General features: G+C 38.6%; 1 protein-coding gene across 2 annotated transcripts in view; it reads right to left on the minus strand.

The window, feature by feature from the left end:
* Window positions 1-27594, minus strand: part of PIWIL2 (piwi like RNA-mediated gene silencing 2) — a 71225-nt gene that overhangs the window by 7090 nt on the left and 36541 nt on the right. The window contains exon 21 of one of the 2 annotated variants that reach the window (XM_039243793.1): window positions 10929-10985. The exons of the other annotated variant lie outside the window; for it this stretch is intronic. Coding sequence (XP_039099724.1) covers window positions 10980-10985 — 6 coding nt within the window. The 3' untranslated portion in view covers window positions 10929-10979. Of the gene's footprint in view, window positions 1-10928; window positions 10986-27594 lie in introns of those variants that run through there. 2 annotated transcript variants of the gene reach the window in all.

A 27594-nucleotide genomic window follows, 5' to 3' on the forward strand; every position in this document is an offset into this window, starting at 1 on the left:
AAGTTCCTCCTAATCCTCCTATACGTGCAAACATATGATATTTGTCCTTCTCTGCCTGACTTATTTCGCTCAGCATAACACCCTCAAGGTCCATCCATGTTGCCACACATGGCCAGATTTCATTCTTTCTCATTGCCATGTAGTATTCCATGGTATAGATAAACCACATCTTCTTGATCCATTCATCTATTGATGGACACTTAGGCTCTTTCCATGTTTTAGCTATTGTGGAGAGTGCTGCTATGAACATTGGGGTACATGTGCTCCTATGCCTCAACATTTCTGTATCCCTTGGGTAAATTCCTAGCAGTGCTATTGCTGGGTCATAGGGGAGTTCTATTGTTAGTTTCCTGAGGAACCTCCACACTGTTTTCCAGAGGGGCTGTACCAGTTTACATTCTCCAAAGAGGACATCCAGATGGCCAACAGACACATGAAACGATGCTCAGCATCCCTCCTCATCAGGGAAATACAAATCAAAACCACACTGAGATACCACCTCACGCCAGTCAGAGTGGCTAAAATGAGCAAATCAGAGAACTCTGATGCTGGCGAGGATGTGGAGAAACGGGCACCCTCCTACACACTGTTGGTGGGAATGTAAACTGGTACAGCCCCTCTGGAAAACAGTGTGGAGGTTCCTCAGGAAACTAACCAAAGAATCTTTTTTTAAAAATAATCCCCTAGAATCTTACTGAAGTTAAAGTTCAGAATTTCAAATATTTTATAAATATGACTTTTTTTTGAGACACCCCAAGTACTACATTTACAAACGTGTAATTCATCTTCACAGTCCGAAACTGGAATTATTGCTCTTGTTTGTATGACTTTTCTGTTATTGTGTTGTCTTTGGCTGTCCAGCATCTATTTTACCATTTTTTGGTAAGAACATTTAGTTTCCTTCTCCCCTCAGTAGGATAAGTCTGCTGGGACTATGAGTCGAGGTCCTTCCCCTAATTCAGTGTTTCTCTACATTGGGGATCTATGGAACTAAATTATTATGTATTGGGGGCTGACAATGTTTACCAGTATTCCTGGCCTCTACCCACTAGACTCCAGCAGCAACTGGCCCACTTATAACTAAGATGCCCCTAGACATTGCCTACTGGGAGGACACAACTGCTGCCAGCTGAGGACCACTGCACTAACCAAAGGACATAAAGAGGACTCAAGTTATGCCAACATAATGTGCCTCCTTGCTCTGAATCTTGAGCAGATAATGAAAATCACTTGGAGTTTGGTCCCTCTGTGGTTTGGTCTCTTTAAATCCCTGCTTCTGGAACTCCAGAAGCTATCCTGATTCCTGTCCATTTTCCAGCTTGATATTAAACCTTCTCACCAATCGTCTGAGACTCTCCAGGATTTTACCAATTAATTCTCACTTTGCTCAAGTTAACACATTTCTGTGACTTCTCAAAGACCCCTTACTGATATACTATGTTAAAAGGTAGATACCAGGGGTACTTAGATCAGGAAGAAATCATCATTTCACATAAAAGGAAAAGAGAGTGTACGTATAATGGATCTGAGGTGAGGAGACCTAGGATTGAGTCTGATTCTGCCATTCCCTGGCTATGATCTTGGAACACTGTTTCCGGAGTTGAAAGATGGAAATAAACCACCACCTTACCTTCTTGTCAGAGTTGTTAAGGAGGATAAAGTAAAAAATATACATAGTTGGCTCTTGAACAACATGAGTTTAAACTGTGTGGGTCCACTTATATGTGAATTTTTTCAGTGTAGTACATTACTATAAATACATTTTCTTTTTTTTTAAATTTTTTTAACATTTTTATTTATTATTGAGAGACAGAGACAGAGCATGAGCATGGGAGGGGAAGAAAGAGGGGGAGACACAGAATCCAAAGCAGGCTCCAGGCTCTGAGCTGTCAGCACAGAGCCCAACGTGGGGCTCGAATTCACCAACCGTGAGATCCTGACCTGAGCCAAAGTCAGATGCTTAACCGACTGAGCCAACTAGGCGCCCATGCATTTTCTCTTCTGTGTGATTTTCTTAATAGTGTTTTTTTCTCTAGCTTACTTTGTTGTAAGAATGCAGTATATACTGCCTTTAAATACAAAGTATGTGTTACATCTACTGTTTATGTTATTGGTAAAGTTTCTGGTCAACAGTAGGTTATTAGTAGTTACATTTTTGATAAGTCAAAAGTTTTACAGATTTAAAAAAAAATTTTTTTAATGTTTTATTTATTTCTGAGAGAGAGAGAGAGGCAGGATAAACAGGGGAGGGTCAGAGAGAGAGGGAGACACAGAATCTGAAGCAGGCTCCAGGCTCTGAGCTAGCTGTCAGCACAGACCCCGACGCGGAGCCTGAACCCACAAACTGTGAGATCATGACCTGAGCCAAAGTCGGATGCTTAACCAACTGAGCCACCCAGGCGCCCCATACATATATTTTTTAAAAACTGTTGAGAATGAATTAGATTAAGGAAACAAAGATATTCCAAAACATCAAGAAGGAACATAACAAGATCAATGGAGTGAAAAATAGAATCAATTTATCTGTAGTATTCACTGACATCACATCTTTCTTTAAAATTAGCTAACCAACTAATGAGTGTAAGATACCATACTTAGCCCTATAATGCCAGCAGAAGTGAAACACATGATTCCTGTTATCAAGGAGCTTAAAAATCTAAGAACAGTCAACAATGGTTACTTTTCTAGGTCATCTAATCCATTCTCTTTATTTCATAAATGATAAAATTAGGGTCAGGAGGTAAGACAAATCACAATATTGAAGCATAAATGTTAAATGTATATTCTTAAACCATTTAAATACAAGAGTAAATAAATGAAACAATAAATTAATGAGTATCTTGAAAGCAGGACTGTGCTTCTTTGACTTGTATTGCTTGCACTGAGTACAATGGCAAGGATCAAGTAGAAAATAAATATCTGCTGTAAGCTTGAGATATTCTTTTAGGTAAGGCTCCATTCGTTCATAAAACAAACAATGCTACTACATACACGCAACTGTGTTAGTGTCAGAAAATATAAAAAATTACTCTGATACAATCTAATTGTTCATGGAACTCAAATTAGATCTGGAGAGAGAGACACATAAAGTAAATGTTTGCAATAAATTATAAGTAACATAACAATGATGACTTTTGTTGTCTGCAAGGAGAAGTGAACATTATGCCTCAGGAAAAGGTCTAATGAATCAACATATAATTTAGGAAGCAAATTAGGGTAAAAGGTTTCCAGGCAGAACACAAGCAAAGGCCTAAACTGTGGGTGGATAAAGGGTAAAAAACAACTAGAGACTTCTATATTATCAGTCACACATCTGAAATCTACTCTGGCAACCATCTAAAAAACAGATCAAAGATGATTAAGAATGGGTATTAGATCACTTCCAGTTCAGGATTTCAAATGAGACAACAAAACCCTTCAGTCTTATGGTAACACCAAAAAAATCAAAATAATATAAAAATCACACTTAGATATGGGACCATCAAAGACCAGTGGAAGCAAGAAAGCCTCGATGAACTTCAACAGAGAGAGGAGCCTTCAAAATGAGCAGTGAATTTCTGAAGTATCCATGAGACCATGAGACAAATGACAAGAGTGAATGTGGGTGGCATAAAGATGCAGCCTAAGGTTGGAGAAATTTTACCAGGAACAGACAAGACTGACAGGATTCTGGGGAGATGGCAGAGAAGGAAAAGGGCTTTCTCTCTCCACCTAGATAACAAATCCACTAACATAATCTGTCTGATGTGAATAACTGGAACTGTGGAGTTTGTTGAAGGCTTGCAACTTCCCAGGAAACAAGTGGATGGTGAATTGTAGTTAATTTCCACTCTCGGTACAAAAGCTGCCCTATACTATGCTTATCCACATTGCAGGGCCCTGTCTTACAAATACTGGGATCTGTTCCTGAGTGCTGCTTCTGATCACAGAAGTTCAGACAAAGAGGCTGGTAGCCATTCTTGTTGCATCTAACTCTCCAGCTGAAGTGACTTCCAGGGTATTTAATGGACAAGTGCCATTCTTCTCCCACCCTTCATTTTTCTCTTTATCCTTTTTTGGAAGTTAGACATTAAAGACTAGAACATCCAAAACACCACATACATGTCAAAAATCAGAAAGTGACCATGCATGTCCAGATAAAAGCTCAAAAAACTGAAAGACCTTAAGTTCCAGCACAGTCATAACCTATACTGATCAAAAAATGAAAACAACACAGAGAACAAAGCCCTGAAGAAAGGAGACAATCTGATTTCCAAAGTTACCACATTATTAGAATCAAGTGTCCAGTTTGCAACAAAAGTCACAGGGCAAACAAAGAAAAAGTAAGTATAGCCCAAAGGAAAACATTAAATCAATAGAAACGGTCATTGACAAAGACCTCATGGCAGTTTTACTGACCAAAGACCTTAAAACAACAGTCTTAAAGGGGCACCTGTGTGGTTCAGTCAGTTAAGCATCTGACTGACTTAGGTCATGATCTCATGGTTCATGAGTTTGAGACCTGCATTGGGCTATGTGCGAGCCTGCTTCGAATTCTGTGTTGCGCTCTCTCTCTGCCCCTCTCCTGCTCATACTCAGTCTCTCTCTCAAAAATAAGTAAACATTTAAAAAAAAAAAAAAGGGTTTTCTTTAACAAAAAACACAATGGTCTTAAAGATGCTCAAGGAACCAAAGGGAGATGTGGACAAAGTAAACAATGTTTGAAAAAAGTGGAAGTATTAATAAAGAAAAAAACCTAAAAAGTACCCAAAAATCACTACAAGAGCTGAAAAGTACAATAACTGCAACTTCACTAGATGGATTCAAATACAGATCTGAGCAGGTAGAAGAAACAGCAAACTTGAGGACTGTATGATGTAATTATTGTTCACAAATAAAGAAGACTGAAGAAAGGAGAATAGCGCCTAAAGGACTTAGGTGACACCATCTAGCAGACAATATTTTCATCCTGGGACTCCAAGAAGAAAAGAGAAAAGGGGTAGAAAGAATATCTGAAGAAATAATGACTGAAAACTTCCTAAATCTGATCAAACATGTGAATATAAACATTCAAGCTCAATGAACTCCAAGTAATATGAATTCAAAGAGAACCACAATGACATACACAATCAAATTTTCAAAAGCTCATGATAAAAGGAATCATGGAAACAAGATAGAAGAAAATCACTGCACAAAGAATAAGGCTCAGTACGATTATCAGCAGACTGCCCATCAGAAACTCTGGAGACTAGAACATAGTGGGTTGATATATTCAAAGTGCTAAAAGAGAAAAGAGAAAAACTGTACCAGCAAAACTTGTACCAGCAAACTATTTCTTTGTCAAAAGTAAGAAAGAAATTAAGACATTCCCAGATAAAAGCTCAAAGAGTTTCTTGTCAAGAGACATGCAAGAAATGGTCAAAGGAATCCTGGAGGATGAAATAAAAGACGAGTACACAGTAATGTGTAGCCATATAGAGAAATAAAGTTTTCAATAAAGGTGAAGTATTACTGTATTATTGTAACAGTGGTTTGTACTACATTTAAAAATTTTCTGTATGATTTATGACTAAGGTAAATTTAAAGAGGGGTGCCTGGGTGGCTCAGCTGATTAAGCATCCGACTTCAGCTTAGGTCATGATCTCATGGTCCGTGAGTTCAAGCCCCACACTGGGTTCTGTGCTGACAGCTCAGAGCCTGGAGCCTGCTTTGGATTCTGTGCCTCCTTCTCTCTCTGCCCCTCCACCACTTGTGTTCTGTCCTTGTCTCTCAAAAAATGAATAAACATTAAAAAAAATAATAAAGTAAATTTAAAGAAAAAAAAAGCAAGCATTAGTCTAAGACCAAGTATTATTTAACTTTGGTTTATAACTCCAAATCTTATTCACAAAATTTAAAGACAAATATATTTAAAAGGATTATCACTCTATATATGAGGGCACATAATATACCAAGATATATAATTTTATGACATCAACATCTAAAGAGGGAGAGATGGACCTGTAAAGGAACAATGTTTCTATATGTTATTGAAGTTAAACTACTATACATTCAAATTAGTGTTTTAACTTAAGGATGTTAAATATAATCCCTATGATAACCACATACAAAATAGCTACTGAACATACACAAAAGCTAATGAGAGCCCCCAACAAAATTAACCCAAAGAGATCCACACCAAGACACATAATAATTAAAATGGCAAAAAGTAGCAGTAAAGAATTTTATTTTATTAAAACATTTTTTTAATGTTTTAGTTTTGAGAGAGACAGATGATGAGCGAGGCAGGGGCAGAGAGAGTGGGAGACACAGACTCTTAAGCAGGCTCCAGGCTCTGAGCTGTCACTATAGAGCCTGATGTGGGGCTCAAACTCATGAACTGTGAGATCATGACCTGAGCCAATGTCGGATACCCAACTAAGCCACCCAGGTGCCCCTAAAGAGAGAATTTTAAAAGCAACAAGAAGGATGCCTGCGTGGCTCAGTTGGCTGAGTGTCCAATTCTTGATTTCAGCTTAGGTTACAATCCCAGGGATGTGAGATTGAGCCTCACGTTGGGGTTCATGCTGAGCATGGAGCCTAGTTAAGATTCTCTCTCTCCCTCTCCCTCTTTTCCCCATTCATGCACTCTCTAAAATAAAAAATAAATAAAATACAATAAAGTAAAATAAAATAAAATAAAAGCAGCAAGAGAAAAGAAAACAGTTACATACAAGGAAACCAAGAGTTGGTTTTTTGAAAAAATAAAATTGACAAACCTCTGGCCAGGCTTCTCAAAAAGAAAAGAGAGCACTCAAATAGACAAAATCATGAATGAAAACAGACTGATTACAACCAACCCCTCAGAAATACGAGCAATTATCAGGGAATACTATGAAAAACTATATGCCAACAAATTGGACAACTTAGAAGAAATGGACAAATTCCTAAACACACACTCACTACCAAAATTCACACTGGAAGAGATAGAAAACCTGAACAAACCCATAACAAGTGAGGAAATCAAATCTGTTATCAAAAATCTCCCAACAAATAAGAGCCCTGGGCCAGATGGCTTCCCTGGGGAATTCTACCAGATGTTTAAAACAGAATTAATACCAATTCTTCTCAAACTATTCCAAAACATAGAAATCGAAGGAAAACTTCCAGACTCATTTTATGAAGTCAGCATCACTTTGATTCCCAAGCCAAACACAGACCCAGCAAAAAAGGAGAACTACAGGCCAATATCCTTGATGAATACAGATGCAAAAATCCTCAACAAGATACTTGCAAATCAAATGCAACAGTACATAAAAAGAATTATCCACCAAGATCAAGTGGGATTCATTCCTGGGTTACAGGGCTGGTTCAATATTCAAAAATCAATCAATGTGATACATCACATCAACAAAAGAAAAGACAAAAATTATATGATCCTGTCAATAGATGCAGAAAAAGCTTTTGACAAAATACAGCATCTCTTCTTAATAAAGACCCTCGAGAAAGTCGGGATAGAAGGAACTTACTTAAACATCATAAAAGCCATCTATGAGAAGCCCTCAGCTAACATCATCCTCAACGGGGAAAAACGGAGAGCTTTCCCCCTGAGATCAGGAACACGACAGGGATGTCCACTCTTACCACTGTTGTTTAACATAGTGCTGGAAGTCCTAACATCAGCCATCAGACAACAAAAGGAAATAAAAGGCATCAGAATTGGCAAAGAAGAAGTCAAACTCCCACTTTTCCCAGACGACATGATACTCGACATAGAAAACCCAACAGACTCAACCAGAAGGCTATAGAACTGATCCATGAATTCAGCAAAGTTGCAGAGTACAAAATCAATGTACAGAAATCATATTTTTATACACCAATAATGGAAGCAACAGAAAGAGAAATCAAGAAACTGATCCCATTCACAATTACACAAAAAAACATAAAATACCTAGGAATAAACCTAACCAAGGATAAAAGAGATCTATATGATGAAAACTATAGAAAACTTATGAAGGAAATTGAAGACACAAAGAAATGGAAAAACATTCCATGCTCATGGATTCGAAGAATAAATATAGTTAAAATGTCATTACTACCCAAAGCAATCTACACATTCAATGCAATCCCAATCAAAATTGCACCAGCATACTTCTCAAAACTAGAACAAACTATCCTAAAATTTGTATGGAACCACAAAAGACCCCGAATAGCCAAAGTAATATTGAAGAAGAAAACCAAAACGGGAGGCATCACCATCCCAGACTTTAGCCTCTACTACAAAGCTGTCATCCTCAAGACAGTATGGTATTGGCACAAAAACAGACAGACCAATGGAACAGAATTGAGAACTCAGATTTGTACCCAAAAGTGTATAGCCAACTAATCTTCGACAAAGCAGGAAAGAGTATCCAATGGAAAAAAGACAGCCTCTTTAACAGATGGTGCTGGGAGAACTGGACAGCAATATGCAGAAGAATGAAAGTAGATCATTTTCTCACACCATACACAAAAATAAACTCAAAATGGATATAGGAACTGAACATGAGACAGGAAACCATCAAAACCCTAGAGGAGAAAGCAGGAAACAACTTCCTTGACCTCCACCGCAGCAATTTCTTACTTGACACATCCCCAAAAGCAAGGGAATCAAGAGCAAAAATAAACTACTGGGACCTCATCAAGATTAAAAGCTTCTGCACAGCAAAGGAAACAGTCCATAAAACTAATAGGCAACCGACGGAATGGGAAAAGATAGTTGCAAATGGCATATCAGATAAAGGGTTAATATCCAAAATCTATAGGGAACTCACCAAACTCCACACCCGAAAAACAAACAATCCAGTGAAGAAATGGGCAGAAGATATGAACAGACACTTCTCCAAAGAGGACATCCAGATGGCCAACAGATACATGAAACAATGCTCAGCATCCCTCATCATCAGGGAAAACAAATCAAAACCACAAGGGGATACCACCTCACACCGGTCAGAGTGGCTAAAATGAGCAAATCAGAGGACTCTAGATGCTGGCGAGGATGTGGAGAAACGGGCATCCTCCTACACTGTTGGCGGGAATGCATACTGGTGCGGCCCCTCTGGAAAACGGTGGGGAGGTTCCTCAAAAAAATTAATAATAGAACTCCCCTATGACCTAGCAATAGCACTCCTAGGAATTGACTCAAGGGATATAGAAGTTCTGATGCATAGGAGCACATGTACCCCAATGTTCATAGTGGCACTCTCAACAATAGCCAAAACATGGAAGGAGCCTAAGTGTCCATCAACTGACCAATGGATCAAGAAGATGTGGTTTATCTATATGATGGAATACGACACGGCAATGAGAAAGAATGAAATCTGGCCATGTATAGCAACATGGATGGAACTTGAGGGTGTTATCCTGAGTGAAATAAGTCAAGCAGAAAAGGACAGCTACCATATGTTTGCACGTATAGGAGGATTAGGAGGAACTTAATGGAGGACCGTGGGGGAGAAGAAGGGGGAAAATAGTGGGGGAGAGGGAGAGAGCCAAAACATGAGAGACTCTTGAATGATGAGAACAAACTGAGGACTGATGGGTGTGGGGGGAAGGGTGATGATGGGCATGGAGGAGGGCACTTGTGGGGATGAGCACTGGGTGTTATATGGAAACCAACTTGACAATAAACTATTTGTAAAAAACAAACAAACAAACAAAAAAAGAAGATAGTAGTACAGTAAATGGAGGACAGAAAAAAGGAATAAAGCATATAGAAAACAAATAGCAAAATGACAGAATTTCTCCCTTTATTAGTAATTACTATAAATATAAATGGATTAAATGCTCCAATAAAAAAACCCAGATTGGCAGAATAGATAAAAACACATGATCCAACTAGAGACTCACTTTAGATCCAAAACACATACAGACTGAAAGTGAAATAATGAAAAATGATATTCTGTGCAAATACTAATGAAAAGAAACTAGGGAGATCTATACTAATATCAGAGAAAAGACTTCAAATTAGAAACAAACAAGACAAAGGACATTATATATTAATAAAAGGTTCTAAAACTGTGAGAAGAGCAACAATTATAAACATTTATTCAGTTGATAATAGATCATCAAAATATATGAAACGACAGACTTGAAGAGAGAACCATTTGGGAAATGCAAAACAAAACTACAACAACATACCACCTCACGTCCATCAAGATGGCTAATGTATACACACACACAGGAAAAAAGTGTTGGCAAGGATGTGGAGACACGAATCACTGGGCACTTCTGGGGGGGTTGTACAATGCTATAGCTGCTGTGGAAAATAGTATGACAGTTCTTCAAAAAATTAAAAATAACACTTATCATATGTTCAACCAATTCCATTTCAGGATATATACCCTAAATATTCAACACAGGCTCTCAAAGAGATGTTTGTATACCCATGTTCACTGCAGCATTATTCACAATAGCTAAAACATGGAAGCAACCCAAGTGTCCATAGATGGATGGATAATCGTAAGTTCATATACACATACAATGGAATATTATTCAGTCTTGAAAAGGGAGAAAATTCTGCAATATACTACAACATGAATGAACTTTCAGGACATTAAATTAAGTGAAACAAGTCAGTCAAAGAAAGACAAATACTACATGATTCCACTTATGTGGGGTACTTAGTCAAATCAATAGAGAATAGAAGGGTGGTTGCTCAGGGGCTGGGGAAAGAAGAGAATGGAGATTAATTATGTGCAGGGTTTCAGTTTTACAAGATGACAGAATTATGGAGAAGGTGGTGGTAATGACTGCACAACATTATAAATGTATTTAAAACCAATGAACTGTGTTATTCGAAAATGGTTAAGATGGTAAATTTTATACATATTTTACTCAAATAAGAAAATATGGGGAAAAAGGTAAGAAGAGGCCAGGCAAGCTACTGGCAACTGTGGGTTCAGGAAGGGCAGGCTGACGTCTCGAAGATTCTTCCAAATAATAATCACTTTCTCGAGTTAGCACTCCACCCCAATCTCTTCTCAATTCTGCTAAAAAAGTGAAGTTGGAACTGAAAAGCAGAAAGAACTCATACCACATACTCTACAGCTGCCTGCAACTTTTCATTCCAATGGCAATACCTTGGCCCTTTCCCCTTTAAAGTCAAATATTAGTCAAAAACAGTCTAGCCCCATGTAGTCCTAGGCACAGCTAGAATCACATCAACAGCAACAAGGGTTAATCAGAGCAGAGTTCCACCTTCTTAAGCTCAGACCAAATAACTGATGAACTGAACATTTGGTGATTCCTCATTATGAGCTGTAAAGCTGAGGTAGCTTGGTTTTGATTTTCATACTGGCGGAGAAGTAAACACTGGGATTCAGACTCACATACTAGGTTTCAGTGACCTCTGAAACACTGAACTAGAGAGGCCAAGTAGGTAGTTGGAGATAAGACTAGGAGTTCAGATGAACAGCATATGCTAGAGTATGTCCTCTGGGGTCCCATCTATCTCTACCCAGAAGTCCTTGAAACATTCTAGGGAGTCCATAAAGTAAAAAATATGTTTCTTCTATTACTACTATCACTACTGCTGCTGCTACTACTATACTACCTGCCATTTTCTCTGTAATTCTCTCATAAATATACACTAGAATTTTCCAGAGAGTAAATGATAATGGGATATCACAACAGATTAAAGGTAAGATTATTTACTTGTGGGACACCTGGGTGGCTCAGTTGGTTGAGTAACCCACTTTAGATCAGGTCATGATCCAAAGGTTCATGAGTTCGAGCCCCACATTGGGCTCGCTGTCAGCACAGAGCCCACTTTGGATCTTCTGTCCCCCTCTCTCTGCCTTTCCCCTGTGCCCTCTCAAAAATAAACATAAAAAAAAATATTGCATTTTGCTAACCCAAATTAAAGGCTTTCACAAAAATGCAAAACAATGGCTTTCCTCTCACTAAACATTTTAGAAGTAGTTATCTTTAATTTAAAATGTTACATTATTGGAACCCAGGGGTCACTCAGTCGGTTGCGCCTCCAACTTCGGCTCTGATCATGAGCTCACGGTTCACTAGTTTGAGCCCTGCATCAGGCACACAGCTGTCAGTGTGGAGCTCACTTTGGATCCTCTGTTCCCCTCTCTCTTTGCCCCTCCCCCACTCACTCTGTCTCAAAAATGAATAAACACTTTTAAAGCGTTATATTATTGGGGCACCTGTATGGCACAGTCAGTAAATATGCAACTCTTGAACTCAAGGTTGTGGTTCTGGCCCCATGTTGGGCATAATGCTTACCTAAAAAGTAAATAACATAAAAATAAAAATGTACTGAGTGTATAGTTTTTCTTCTATTTTTATGATATAATTGATATAGGACATTCATTTCAGGTATACAACACTGTTAGCCACTTTCAAATATACAACATGTGATATTTATTAACTATAGTCATAATGCTGTACTTTACACCCATGACTTTTATTTTATAACTTGTACCTTTTGACCTCTTTCAACCATTTTGTCCACTCTCCTCACTCCCCACCTCTGCAACTACCAATCTGCTCTCTATGAAGTTAGGCTATGAAGTTAGGTATTTTATTTTTTTGTTTTTTAAGATGACACATATAAAGTCATATAGTATTTTTCTTCCTCTGACTTATTTCACTTAGCATAATGCCCTCAAGGTCTATCCAGGCTGTTGCAAATGGCAAGATTTCATTCTTTTTTAATGGCTAAGTAATATTCCATTGTAACATATATACCACAATTTCTTTATCTATTCATCCACTAATGGATAATTAGGTTGTTCCCATACCTTGGCTACTGCAAATAATGCTGCAGATACCACTTTTAATGGCTTATTTTTTCTTCAGATGAATACTCAGAAGGGGAATTGCAGAATCATATGGTAGTTCTATTTTTAATTTTTTGAGGAACTTCAATACTGTTTTCCATAGAGACTGCATCAATTAACATTCCCACCAATAGTGCACAAGTGTTCCCTTTTCTCCACAACCTTACCAGTATTTCTTTTCTTATTGTTTTTTAAGCTTATTTATTTTGAGGGGGAGAGGGGCAAAGAGAGAGGCAGAAAGAATCCCAAGCAGGTTCTGTGCTGATAGTGACATAATTAACATAGCAATCTAAACAGTCACTTAACCGACTGAGCCATCCAGGTGCCTTCAATGTTTTATATTTTTAAATTTTTTTTTTTTAAATTTTTAAATTTAATTTAAAATAACAATAAGAAGGGCATCTCAGTGGCTCAGTTGGTTAAGCGTCTGACTCCTGATTTCAGCTCAGATCATGATCTCATGGTTCACGAGATCAAGGCCCATGTGGGGCTCTGAGCTGAGCACGGAGCCTGCTTGGAAGTCTCTGTCTCCCTCTCTCTCTGCCCCTCCCCTGTTCATTCTCTCTCTCAAAGATAAACTTAACTTAAAAAACAGTAAAAAAAAAAAAAAAAAAAATTCCTCAGTTTTCACTCTGAAGATGGTAATTATTGATAGATATATGCCATATAAACAAAAACCCATTCATATTTAGGAATGTAAAGGGTTTCTTAGACCAAAAATTTAAGAATGCCTGGACTAGAGATATAAATCTAAATACAGATCTTAAATAAAGCCACAGATGAGCTTAAAGCTTGCCTGCAATGCTTCAAGTGGTGGACAAGGAATACTGAGCACCTTACAACTGAAAAGCTGGACAAAGTACATAAACATTCAGGTGAAGGCCTTAGATCTAGGCAGCATCAGTGAAAGAATGGAGGCCTAGGGAAATAAACTAGGCTTCTCTGTTTTTTCCCTAGCAATAGTTGCTGGTTTTCATGATTCTACAAGGGTGTCTAAAAGGCTAGAAGGTTTAGAGGTGTTTTCTTTCTTTTTTTCAACAGCTTTATTTGGTTCTAATTTGCTACACCATAAGCTCACCCCCTTTTTAAAAAAATTTTTTTAATATTTATTTTTTTTTTTTTGAGAGAGAGACAGAGCACGAGTCGGGGAGGGGCAGAAACAGAGAAGGAGACATAGAATCTGAAACAGGCTCCAGGCTCTGAGCTGTCAGCACAGAGCCCAACATGGGGCTTGAACTCAGGAATGGTGAGATCGTGACCTGAGCTGAAGTTGGGATACTTAACTGACTGAGCCACCCAGGTGCCCCAAGCTCACCCCTTTTAAGGTACAAAATTCAAAGGATTTTATGTTTATAGAATTTTGCAATCTTCACCACTATTTAATTTTAGAACACACTGACTGATGACCTCAAAATGTAATCTCATACACATTAGCAGTCACTTCACATTGCCCCCTACCCTCTTGGAACATACCAATGTACTTTCTGTTTCTTTGGACTGGCCTATTCTGGACAGAATCGTATAATGTGGCCTTTTGTAATTAAATAATTTCACTTAGCATAACATTTTCACAGTTTATCCATACTGTAGTATGTATCTGTCCTTAACTTCTTTGTGTTGCCAAATAAATTCCACTGTGGGATAGATCAGATTTTGTTTGCCCATTCATCAGCTCATGGACAGTTGGACTGTTTCCATTTGCAGTATTTATGAATAATACTACTATAAACATTTGTGTACAGGTTTTTATGTGGACATGTTTTCAATTCTCTGAGGTATATACCTAGGTGTAGAATTGCTAGGTCATACAGTAATTCTATGTTTAACATCCTGAAGAACTGCCAAACTGTTTTCCAAAGTAGCTCCACCATTTTACAATCCCATCAGCAATGTATGAGGATTCCAGTACCTCCAAGTCCTCAACAATGCTTAGTATCTTTTAAAATTATAGCCACTGTAGTGTGAGGTGGAATCTCACTGAATGTTAAGAGATTAATTTTAGACCACTTTTTAAGTTCACACAAAAATTGAGGTGACAATACAGAGATCCAGATACTCCCTCCCCAACCTACTGTTTTCCCCCACTGCCATACATTAGGATGGTAATTTATTACAATTAATGAGCAAATATTGACACACTGTTATTAAGTAAAGTCCATAATTTATATTAGGGTTCATTTTTTGTGTTGTATGTTCTTTAGACTTTGACAAATGCATAATGCCATGTGTCCATCACTGCAGTATCATATATAACAGTTTCATAGACCTGAATATCCCTGATGTTCCCCCTATTTATCCTTCCCTTCCTTATACTACTATACCTCTGGCAACCATTGATCTTTACTATCTCCACTGTTTTATCTTTTCCAGAATGTGCTAGAGTTGGAATCATGCAGTATGTAGTCTTTTCAGATTGGCTTTTTTCACTCTGTAATATGGATGTCAGGTTCTACCACATCTTAATAATGAACTGACAGCTCACTTCTTTTTAACTGCTGAATAACATTTCATTATCTGGATGTACTGCAGTTTACTTTTCCATTCACGTACTGAGGGACATCTTGGTTGCTTCTAAGCTTCAGCAATTACGGATAAACTGCAATGAACACCTCTGTGGAAGTTTTTGCACTGACATAAATTTCCAACTCATTTGGGTAATACTAAGAAGTGCTACTGTGGATCTTATGGTAAAAAGTGGTTTTTTGTTAAGTAGGTTCCACTCCAAACATAAGGCTTGAATTCACAACCATGAAACTGAAGAGTTACATGTTCTACCAACTCAGCCAGCAAGGCATACCTGAGGAATCTTTTTAAGAGAGTTTTGAAAGAAACTGCCAAATTGTCTTCCAGTGTATCCATACCACTTTGCATTCCTACCAGCAATAATGAATGAGAGTTCTTGTTTCTTCACATCCTCATTGACATCTGGCATTGTCAGTGTTTTGGATTTTGGCCATTCTAATAGGAGTGTAGTGTAGTGGTAGCTCATTGTTTTAATTTAGAATTCACTAATGTTATATTATATTGAGTATCTTTTCATATTCTGCCATTTTAATAACATTTTGGTGAGGTATCTGTTCAAGTTTTTTGCCCATCTTTCTTTTCCTAATATTTGTTAATTATGAGAAAGACACAGAGAGAACAAATGGGTGATGGGCAGAGAGAGGGGGAGAGAGAGGGAGGGAGAGAGGGGGAGAGAGAGAGACAGGGAGGGAGAAAAAGAAGGAGAGAGAGAGGGAGAGAGATGGAGGGAGGGAGGAAGGGAGGGAGAGAAAGAAGGGAGAGGAGAGGGAGGGGGAGAGGGAGAGGGAGAGAGAGAATGAATATGAATGAATCCTAAGCAGACTCTACGCTGTCAACACAGAGCCCAATGCAGGGCTCGAACTCACGAGCTATGAGATGATGACCTGAGTCAAAACCAAGAGTCACACAGATGCTTAACTGACTTAGCCACCCAGGTGCCCCCAAGTCTTTTGCCCATCTTTTAATTAGACTGTCTTGAGTTTTAGGACAATTCTTTATCAGACAGGGGGGGTTTATTGCAAATATTTTCTCCCAGTCTATAGCTTCTTTCCATTCTCTTAGTGTCTTTCACAGAGAAGTTTTTAACCTTTTTTTAAAAGTTATTTATTTTGAGAGAAAGAGCAAAATCAGGGGAGGGTCGGGGAGGGGAGAGAGTGTGCAAGCAAGCGAGGGAGGGACAGAGAGAGAGGGAGACAGAATCCCAAGCAGACACTGCACACCGCACTGCCAGCACAGAGCCTGATGTGGGTCTTAAACCCATGAATCATGAGATCATGACCTGAGCCAAAGTCAAGAGACGCCTAACCGACTGAGCCACCCAGGCTCCCCTGTTGTTGTTGTTTTAATGCTTATTTTATTTTTTAGTGTTTATTTATTACTGACAGACAGAGCATGAGCATGGGACAGGCAGAGAGAGGAGGAGACATAGAATCTGAAGTAGGCTCCATGCTCTGAGCTGTCAGCACAGAGCCTGATGCAGGGCTCGAACTCACAAACCATGAGATCATGACCTGAGCTGAAGTAGGACTCAGCCACCCAGGCAACCCTTAATGTTTATTTTTAAATATTTACTTTTGAGAGAAAGTGGGTATGGGCAGAAAAGGGACAAAGAGAGAGGTCTTCCTCATAGATTTACCATTATAAAACATCCTCCCATGTCTTTATTAACAACTGTTATCTTAAAGTCTAGTTCAGCCTGGTGTCAGTACAGCCACTCCATCTCTCTTTTGGTTACTATTTATATGGTATATATTCTTGTTTTATCCTTTTACTTTTAATCCACTGTGTCTTTGAAACTAAAATGTGTCTCTTGCAGAAAGCATTAACATGCATTTTCACTTACTCCATTTTCTAATTTTTTTCTCTAATTTCTATTTTTTTAATGGAATGTTTCTTTACAATTAAGGTAGTTACTAATAAGGAAAGATCTACATGTGCCATTTCACTGTTTTCCACATGCTTTAGATTTTTCTACATGCTTTATATCTTCCCTCTGTTCAACTGCCTTATATTTCCTATTAAACAGATATTTTCTAGTTCCCACTTTAATCTCTTTTGTTATATTTTTCAGTTCTTTTCATAGAGTTTTTCTGGAGATTACAATAAACATATTCACTCAAAAAAGTATCATTTGGTTGACTAATATAAAATTAATTCCAGAAATATTAAAAAACTTTGCTTGAAAAAAACAAACAAAAAACTCTGCTTGTATGACTCCATTCCCTCCTCTCTCCTTTGTGCGTTTGTCAAAGTATTATCGTAATACACTGTACGCACATCCACTCACATTTTTTGCTTTATGCAACTGTCTCTTAAAATTGGAGTAGAAAAAAAGTAAAAAAAATACATTTTTGCTCTCTTTTGTATTTATCTGTATGGTTTATCACTTCTGGTGCGAATGATTTTTTCATGTGGACACAAGTTACTGTCTAGTGTTATTTCCACATGAAAGAATCCTTTTAGTATTTTTCTTCTTTTAATTATTTTTTTAAAGTTTATTTATCTTTGAGAGACAGAGACAGAGCATGAGCAGGGGAGGGGCAGAGAAAGGGGCAAGACACAGAATCTGAAGCAGGCTCCAGGCTCTGGGCTGTCAGCACAGAGCCTGATGCAGGGCCCGAACCCATGAACTGTGAGATCATGACCTGACCCAAAGTCAGAGGCTCAACCAACTGAGCCAGCCAGGAGCCCCTGGCAGTTACTTTTTTTTTTTTTAATTTTTTTTTAATGTTTTATTTATTTAGGAGAGAGAGAGAGACAGTGTGAGCAGGGGAGGGTCAGAGAGAGAGGGAGTCACAGTCTGAAACAGGCTCCAGGCTCTGAGCTGGCAGTCAGCACAGAGCCCGACGCAGGGCTCGAACCCACGAACCGCGAGATCATGACCTAAGTGAAAGTCGGACGCTTAACCGACTAAGCCACCCAGGCGCCCCCCTGGCAGTTATTTTCTTTAAGCACTACATAGCTATTATTTTATTATCTTGGGGCTAGCACTTTTTCTTTGCACAAGTTAGCTTTTAGTCCATTTGTTGTTCTTTTAAGGTAACCTTTCTTTTGTTTTCTTTTCACTGTTCTTAACAAGTATGTGTATGTATGTCTGTGTATTTGTCTTTCAAGAGTTTTACTGGGGTGCCTGGGTGGCTTAGAGAGGCTGGAGCCTGTTTCAGATTCTGTATCTCCCTCTCTCTCTGGCCCTCCCCTGCTCACATTCTCTCTTTCTCTCTCTCAAAAATTAGAAAAAAAAAAAAAAAGTTTTATTATAATGTGCCCAAGTGTACTTTTGTTTTTATACATCCTACTTGAGATTTTTTGGGTATCTTTGTATTTGTGATTTGATATTTTCTATCATAATGTTTGGAATATTCATTATCATTGTTTTTTCACGTGTTTCTTCTGTTCTATACCCTCTTTAACTTCCCTCTGGGCCATTTGTGCATGTATTATATTTTAACCCTCTCTCTCCCATGTCTCTGTATCTCGGTGTTTCAGTTTGATATTTTTCTTATCTTTCAGTTGACTTTTTAAAAATGTTTATTTTGGGGCGCCTGGGTGGCTCAGTCGGTTAAGTGTCCGACTTTGGCTTCAGGTCATGATCTCACAATTCGTGGGTTTGAGCCCTGTGTCAGGCTCTGTGCTGACAGCTAGCTCAGAGCCTGGAGCCTGTTTCAGATTCTGTATCTCCCTCTCTCTCTGACCCTCCCCTGCTCACACTGTCTCTCTCAGAAATAAATAAAACATAAAAAAAAAGTTTTTTAATGTTTTTGAGAGAGAGAGAGAGAGAAGAGAGAGCGCTCATGTGCATGTACACACAAAGTGGTGAGAGGCGGAAAGAAAGGAAGACAGAGGATATGAGATGGGCATTGCACTGACAGTAGAGAGCCCTATATGGGGCCTGAACTCAGCAACTGTGAGATCAGGACCTAAGCCAAAGTCAAATGCTTAACCAACTGAGCGATCCAGGTGTCCCATCTTTCAGTTGATTTTTTACTGCATTGATTAAGTCTAAACTACTGTTCAGGAAAAAAAAAAACTACCCATTTTTATGCATGGAGTTGTTTCCCTACTAACTCCTATTACCCCAGAATGGGGCTGTATTTGGAGTCTGAGCTTTTAAAGCGGTTATTAAGTTTAAATGAGGTCACTGGAGCAGGCTCTAATCAAATATGACTAGTGTCTTTATAAAAATAGGTAGGATATTAGGGGGCATCTGGGTGGCTCAGTTGCTGAAGCGTCTGACTCTTGACTTCGGCTCATGTCATGATCTCATGGTTTGTGGGACTGACCCTTGCATGGGGCTCTGTGCTGACAGAGCCTGCTTGGGATTTTCTTTCCTTCTCTCTCCGTCCCTCCCCCACTTATGCACACATGTGCTCTCTCAAAATAAATAAATAGGGGTACCTGGGTGGCTCAGTCGGTTGCATGTCCGACTTCAGCTCAGGTCATGATCTCACGGTTCGTGGGTTCGAGCCCCATGTTGGGCTCTGTGCTGACAGCCAGCTCTGAGCCTGGAGGCTGTCTTTGGATTCTGTGTCTCCCGCTCTCTCTGACCCTCCCTTGCTCATGCTGTCTCCATCTCTCTTTCAAAAATAAATAAAACATTAAAAAAATTTTTTTTAAATAAACAAACTAAAAAAAAAAAAAACCCAAGATATCAGGACACAGATACACACAGGATGAAGACAATCATCTATAAGACAAGAAGAGAAACCTCAGGAGACTCCGCCCTGCCAAGAAACATTAAAATATGGCCCTTTCACATGAAAAAATAATAGTCAATATAAACTGCCTGGGATAAACCCAGATGGTATTACTGGACAAGGATTTTATTTATTATTTTTTTTAATTTCTGAAAAAAAGAGAGAGAGAAACAGCGTGAACAGGGGAGGGTCAGAGAGAGAGGGAGATACAGAATCTGAAACAGGCTCCAGGCTCCAAGCTAACTGTCAGCACAGAGCCCGATGCAGGGTTCAAACCCACGAACCGTGAGATCATGACGCGAGCCGAAGTCAGACGCTTAATTGACTGGGCCACCCAGGCGCCCCTGGACAAGGACTTTAAACCAGTATTTTTTTTATTTTTAAAAAAATTTTTTAATGTTTTATTTCTGAGAGAGAGACAGCATGAGCAGGGGAGGGTGAGAGAGAGAGGAAGATACAGACTCCGAAACAGGCTTCAGGCTCTGAGCCAGCTGTCAGCACAGAGCCCGACACGGGGCTCAAACCCACGAACCGTGAGATCATGACCTGAGCCGAAGTCGGACGCTCAACTGACTGAGCCACCCAGGTGCCCCTAAACCAGTATTTTAAATAAGTGATGTGAGCCTTAATGTAAACAAATCTCTTTCTATACACACACACACACACACACACTCTACTGATTCTGTTTCTCTGAAGAACGTTAATATAGAATAAGCACACAAAAAGAGGACAAGAATAGAATTATATGAGAACAAAGTTTTTATGTATTACTGAAATCAACTTGGTATTAGTCTGAACAAGGTTGTTAAAAATTAATATGCAGAAAAAGCATTTGCTAAAACCCAGCACACTTTCAACATAAAAATACTCATCAAGTTAGGAACAGAAGGAAACTTCCTTACCATGATAAAACAAGGTTATGGAAAACTTGCAGTTAACATATACTCAATATAGAAAGACTTAAAATTATTACCTACTAAGATCAAGAATAAAACAGGACGCTTGTTTTCACCACTACTATTCAATGTTGTACTGGAAATTCTAACCACAGCAACTGTACAAGAAAAAGAAATAAAAGGAATCCAAACTGGAAAGAAAGAAGTATGACTATCTCTATTTGGAGTTGACCTGATACTATAAATAGAAAATCTCAAGAATGATTTTTCAAAAACAGTAAGTCCTAAACCTAATAAATTAAAAAAAAAAAATGGTAAGGTTGGGGACCTGGGTGACTCAGTCAGTTAAGCATCTGACTCTTGGTTCAGGTCAGGTCATGATCTTGTGGTTTCGGGAGTTCAAGCCCTGCACTGGGCTCTGTGCTGGCAGTGCGGAGCTTGCTTGGGAGTCTCTCTCTCTCCCTCTCTCTCTCTGCCCCCTCCCCACTCAGACCGTCTCTGTCTCTCTCAAGATAAATAAACTTAAAAAGGAAACAAATTACATTTATAATAATATCCAAAAGAATAAAATTTCTAGGTATAAATTTAACAAGGGAGGTGAAATACTTGTACATGGAAACTATACAATGTTGCTGAAAAAAAGGAAGACCTAAATTAACGGAAAAGTATCCTATGTCCATATAAGACTATATACTACTAAGATGGCAATACTTTCAAAGCAATCTATAAATTCAGTGCAATCCCTATCAAAATTCCAATGTTTTTTTGTTTAAAAAGTGGAAATTTCATATGAAATTCTAAGGGGCCTGAACAGTTAAAACAATATTGAAAAATGAAAACCTGGAAGACTCACACTTTCCAATTTCAAAACTACCTAAAAAATAAAAGACAAGGGCGCCTGGGTGGCTCAGTCAGTTAAGTGTCTGACTTTGGCTCAAGTCACGATCTCACGGTTAGTAAACAAGTTTGAGCCCCGCATCAGGCTCTGTGCTGACAGCTCAAAGCCTGGAGCCTGCTTTGGATTCTGTGTCTCCCTCTCTCTCTCTCTGCCTCTCCACTGCTTATACTCTCTCTCCCTCTCAAAAATAAAAATAAACATTAAAAAAATAAAAACTATCAACATTATAAAAAATAAGAAATAAAAATAAACAGTAATCAGAACAGTCTTATACTGACAAGAATGACATTTAGACCAACAGAATTTAGAGTTAGAAATAAACTATGAAATAAACATCTATGCCCAACTAATTTTTTAAAAGTGTTTATCCATTCTGAGAGAGAGAGTAAGAGAGCACATGCACATGAGCAGAGGAGGGGCAGGCAGATTCTGTGTCTCCTTCTCCCTCTGCCCCTTCCCCACTTGTGCTCTGTCTCTGTCTCTCAAAACTAAATAAAAATCATTAAAAAAACAACAACAGGTCAACACCATGACATATCATAATAAAACTGGCAAAACATAAAGATAAAAAGAGAATTCCGAAAGGGACAAAAGGTCCTTGGCCTACAAGGGTAGACACATAACGTTAGTAGCAGAACTGTCCACTGAAACTTGCAGGCCAGAAGGGAGTGGCAGGAAATATTCAATGTGCTGAATAAGAAAAATATGCAGCCAAAAATCCTTTATCCAGCAAAGGATATCCACTTCACAATTATGACTCTGAATGTCAATGGACTAAATGCCCCAATCAGAAGACATAGTATCAGAATGGACAAAAAGACAAGATCCATCTATATGCTACCTACAAGAAACTCATTTTGTTTTATTTATTTATTTGAGAGAGCAAGAGCGAGTGAGTGCAAGAAAGCTGTGCGTGCTGGGGAGGGGCAGAGAGAGAGGGAAACACAAAATCGGAAGCAGGCTCCAAGCTCTGAGCTGTCAGCAGAGAGCCCAATGTAGGGCTTGAACTCACAGACTGCAAGATCATGATCTGAGGCGAAGTCGGATGCTTAACTGACTGAACCACCCAAGCAGCCCTAAGAGACTCATTTTAGACCTGAGGACACCTGCAGATTGAAAGTGAGGCGATGGAGAACCAATCTATCATGCTAATGCACATCAAAAGAAATCCGGAGTAGCCATCCTTACATCAGACAAGCTAGATTTTAAAGACTGTAACAAAAGATGAAGAAGGGCATTATATCATAATTAAGGGATCTATCCATCAAGAAGAGCTAACATTTGTAAATATTTATGCCCCCAACATGAGACACTCAAATATATAAATCAATTAATCACAAACATAAACAAACTCATTGATAATAATACCATAATTGTAGCAGACTTTTAATACTCCACTAACAGCAACGGACAGGTCATCTAGGCAGAAAATCAATAAGGAACCAACAGCTCCAAATGACACACTAAACCAGATAGCCTTTACAGATATATTCAGAACACATTACCCTAAAGCAGCAGAATACATATTCTTCTTGTGTGCACATGGAACATTCTTTAAATAGATCACATTTTGGGTCATCACACAGCCCTCAACAGGTACACAAAGACTGAGATCATACCATACATATTTTCAAATCACATCACTATGAAATTTGAAATCAACCACAAGAAAAATTTGAAAAGCCCTCAAAATACATGAAGGTTAAAGAACATTCTATTAAAGAATGAATGGGTTTACCAGAAACTTAAAGATGACACTAAAAAATAAATGGAAGCAAATGAAAATGAAAACACGACAGTCCAAATCCTTTGAGATGCAGCAAAGGCAGTCCTAAAAGGAAAATACAAGGTGATTTAGGCCTATCTCAAGAAGCAAGAAAGGTTCCAAACATACAACCTAAACTTGCACCATAATAAAGCTAGAAAAGGAGCAGCAAATAAAGCTCAAAACCAGCAGGAAAAGGGAAATAATAAAGTAATAGAGATTAGAGCAGAAATAAGTGATATAGAATCCAAAAGAAACAAAAAACAAAAATTAAAAAAAAGTAGAACAAATCAATGAAACTAAGAGCTGGGTTTTTGAAAAAATAAACAAAACTGATAACCCCAGACTTCTCAAAAAGAGAGAGGACCCAAACAGATAAAATCACAAATGAAAGAGAGAGATCACAACCAACGCCACAGAAATACAATCAATTTTAAGAGAATACTATAAAAATTATATGCCAACAAACTGGACAATCTGGAAGAAATGGAGAAATTTCTAGACACACACACACTACACCAAAACTCAAATAGGAGAAATAGAAAATTTGAACAGACCCACAGGCAGCAAAGAATTTGAATCCTTTATCAAAAAATCTCCCAAGATGGCTTCCCAGGGAAATTCTACCAGACATTTTATTTATTTTTTAATTTTTTTTGTTTATTTTTGTGTGAGAGAGAAACAGAGCATGAACAGGGGAGGGGCAAAGAGAGAGTGGGACACAGAATCCAAAGCAGGCTCCAGGCTCTGAGCTGTCAGCACAGAGCCCGACGTGGGGCTTGAACTCACGAACCAGAGATCATGGCCTAAGCCGAAGTTGGCGCTTAACCAACTGAGCCACCCAGGCACCCCTCTACCAGACATTTAAAGCAGAGTTACTACCTATCCTTCTCACACTATTCTAAAAAACAGAAATGAAAGGAAAGCTCCCAAACTCACTCTATAAAACCAGCCTACTTTGATTCCAAAACCAAAGACCCCACTAAAAAGGAGAATTACATGCCAATATCCCTGATGAACCTAGATTCAAAAATTCTCAAGATATTAGCAAATCGAATTCAACAGTACATTAAAATTATTATTCACCATGATCAAGTAGGATTCATTCCTGGTCACAGGGCTGGTGCAATATTCAGAAATCAATCAACGTGATACGTCACATTAATAGAAGAAAGGGTATGGGGCGCCTGGGTGGCTTAGTCGGTTAAGCGTCCCACTTTCGCTTAGGTCGTGATCTCGCGGTTCGTGGGTTCGAGCCCCGCGTCGGGCTCTGTGCTGACTGCCAGCTCAGAGCCTGGAGCCTGTTTCAGATTTTGTGTCTCCCTCTCTTTCTGACCCTCCCCTGCTCACGCTGTCTCTCTCTCTCTCCTAGAAATAAATAAAAAACATTTAAAAAAAAAAATAGGAGAAAGGATAAGAACCATATGATCTTGTCAACAGATGCAGAGAAAACATTTGACAAAGTACAGCATCCTTTTTTGATAAAAATCCTCAAGAAAGCTGGGATAGAAGGAACAGACCTTAACATCATAAAAGTCATATCTGAAAGCCCACAGCTAATATCATCCTCATTGGGGAAAAACTGAGAGCGTTCCCCCTCTGGTCAGGAATACAACAGGGGTGTCCACTCTCACCATTGTTGTTCTACACAGTGTTGGAAGTCCTAGCTTTAGCAATCAGACAACAAAATGAAATCAAAGGCAAAGAAGTCAAACTTTCACTCTCTGCAGATGACATGACAATGACACTCTACATGGAAAACCTAAAAGATTCCACCAAATAAATGCTAGAGCTGATTCATGAATTCAGCAAAGTCATGGGACATAAAATCCATGTACAGAAATCAGTTGCATTTCTATTCGCCAATAATGAAGCAACAGAAAGAGATATCAAGGAATCAATCCCATCTATAATTGTACCAAAACCCATAAAACACCTATGAATAAACATAGGCAAAGAGGTAAAAGACCTGTACACTGATAACTATAGAGAGCTTATGAAAGAAAATGAAGAAGACAAAGAAATGGTAAAACATTCCATGTTCATGGATTGGAAGGACAAATGTTGTTAAAATGTCAATATTATCCCAAAGCAATCTATACATTCAGTGTAATTCCTATCAAAATAACACAAGCATTCTGCACAGAGATAGAACAAAGAATCCTAAAATTTGTATGGAACCATGAAATAGCCAAAGTAATGTTGAAAAAGAAAACCAAAGCTGGAGGCATCACAATCCCAGACTTTAACCTCTATTCCAAAGCTGTAATCATCAAAACAGTATGATATTGGCACAAAAACAGACACATAGACCAACGGAATAAAACAGAGTTCCCAGAAATGGACCCACAAATAAATGGCCAAATAATCCTTGACAAAGCAGGAAAGAATATCCAATGGGAAAAAGTCTCTTTAGCAAATGGTGCTGGGAGAACTGGACAGCAACACGTAGAACAATGAAACTGGACCTCTTTCTTACACCATACACAAAAATAAATTCAAAATGGATGAAAGACCTAAATGTGAGACAGGAAAACATCAAAATCCTACAGGAGAACACAGGCAGCAACCTCTCTGATCTAGGCCACAGCAACTTATTATTGGACATGTCCTTGGAGGCAAGGGAAATAATAGCAACTAGGAACTATTTGGACCTCGTCAAGATTAAAAGCTTCTGCACAGGAAACAATCAACAAAACTAAAAGACAACCAAAAGAATGGGAGAAGATATTTGCAAATGACATATCAGATAAAGCATTAATATCCAAAACTGATAAAGAATTTACCAAACTCAACACCCAAAAAAAAAATAATCCAGTAAAGAAATGGACAGAAGACATGAATAGATGCTTTTCCAAAAAAGACATCCAGATGGCAAACAGACACATGAAAAGATGCTCAACATCACTCATCATCAGGGAAATACCAATCAAAACCATAATGAGGGGCGCCTGGGTGGCTTAGTCGCTTAAGCGTCAGACTTTCGCTTAGGTCATGATCTCGCGGTTTGTGGGTTCGAGCCCCGCGTCGGGCTCTGTGCTGACTGCCAGCTCAGAGCCTGGAGCCTATTTCAGAGTCTGTATCTCCCTCTCTCTCTGACCCTCCCCTGCTCACGCTGTCTCTCTCTCTCTCTCCTCGAAATAAATAAAAATATTAAAAAAAAAAAACATAATGAGATATACCACCTCACACCTGTCAGAATGGCTAAAATTAACAACATCTGTTGTTGAGGATGTGGAGAAAGAGGAGCCCTTTTGCACTCTGGTGGGAGTGCAAGCAAACTGGTGCAGCCACTCTGGAAAACAGTATGGAGGTTCCTCAAAAAATGAAAAACAGAACTACCCTACGACCCTGCTAGGGTTGCACTACTAGGAATTTATCTGAAGTATACAGGAGTGCTGATTCAAAGGCACACATGCACCCTGAAGTTTATAGCAGCACTATCAACAATAGCCAAATTATGGAAAGAACTCAAATGTTTGTCGACTAATGAATGGATTAAGAGGATGTGGTATATATATATTCAACGGAATATTACTGAGAGATTAAAAGGCTGAAATCTTGCCATCTGCACAACATGGATAGAACTGGAGGGTATTAAGCTAAGTGAAATAAGTCAGAGAAAGACAGATATCATATGATTTCACTCATGTGGAATTTGAGAAACTCAACAGATGAACATAGGGAAAGTGAAGGAAAAATAAAATAGAAACAGAGAGGGAGATAAACCACAAGAGACTCTTAAGTACAGAGAACAAACTGAGGATTGCTGGAGGGGATGGGGAAGAGCTTAAATGGGTGACAAGGATTAAGGAGGGCACTTTTCGGGAAGAGCACTGGGTGTCGTATGTAAGAGATGAAATCACTGAGTTCTACTCCTGAAGCCAAGACTACATTGTATGTTAACTAACTTGAATATAAATTAAAAAAATAAAAGGAAGGTGTTAGAACTTGGTGACAAAGTAGTATATCATATAGGTCTCCTTAGAGACAAAATTCAACTTCTTTTTTTTAACCTTATCTC

Source organism: Hyaena hyaena, unplaced genomic scaffold (assembly GCF_003009895.1).
Source record: "Hyaena hyaena isolate Hyena2069 unplaced genomic scaffold, ASM300989v1 scaffold_230, whole genome shotgun sequence".
Taxonomy (NCBI): domain Eukaryota; kingdom Metazoa; phylum Chordata; class Mammalia; order Carnivora; family Hyaenidae; genus Hyaena; species Hyaena hyaena.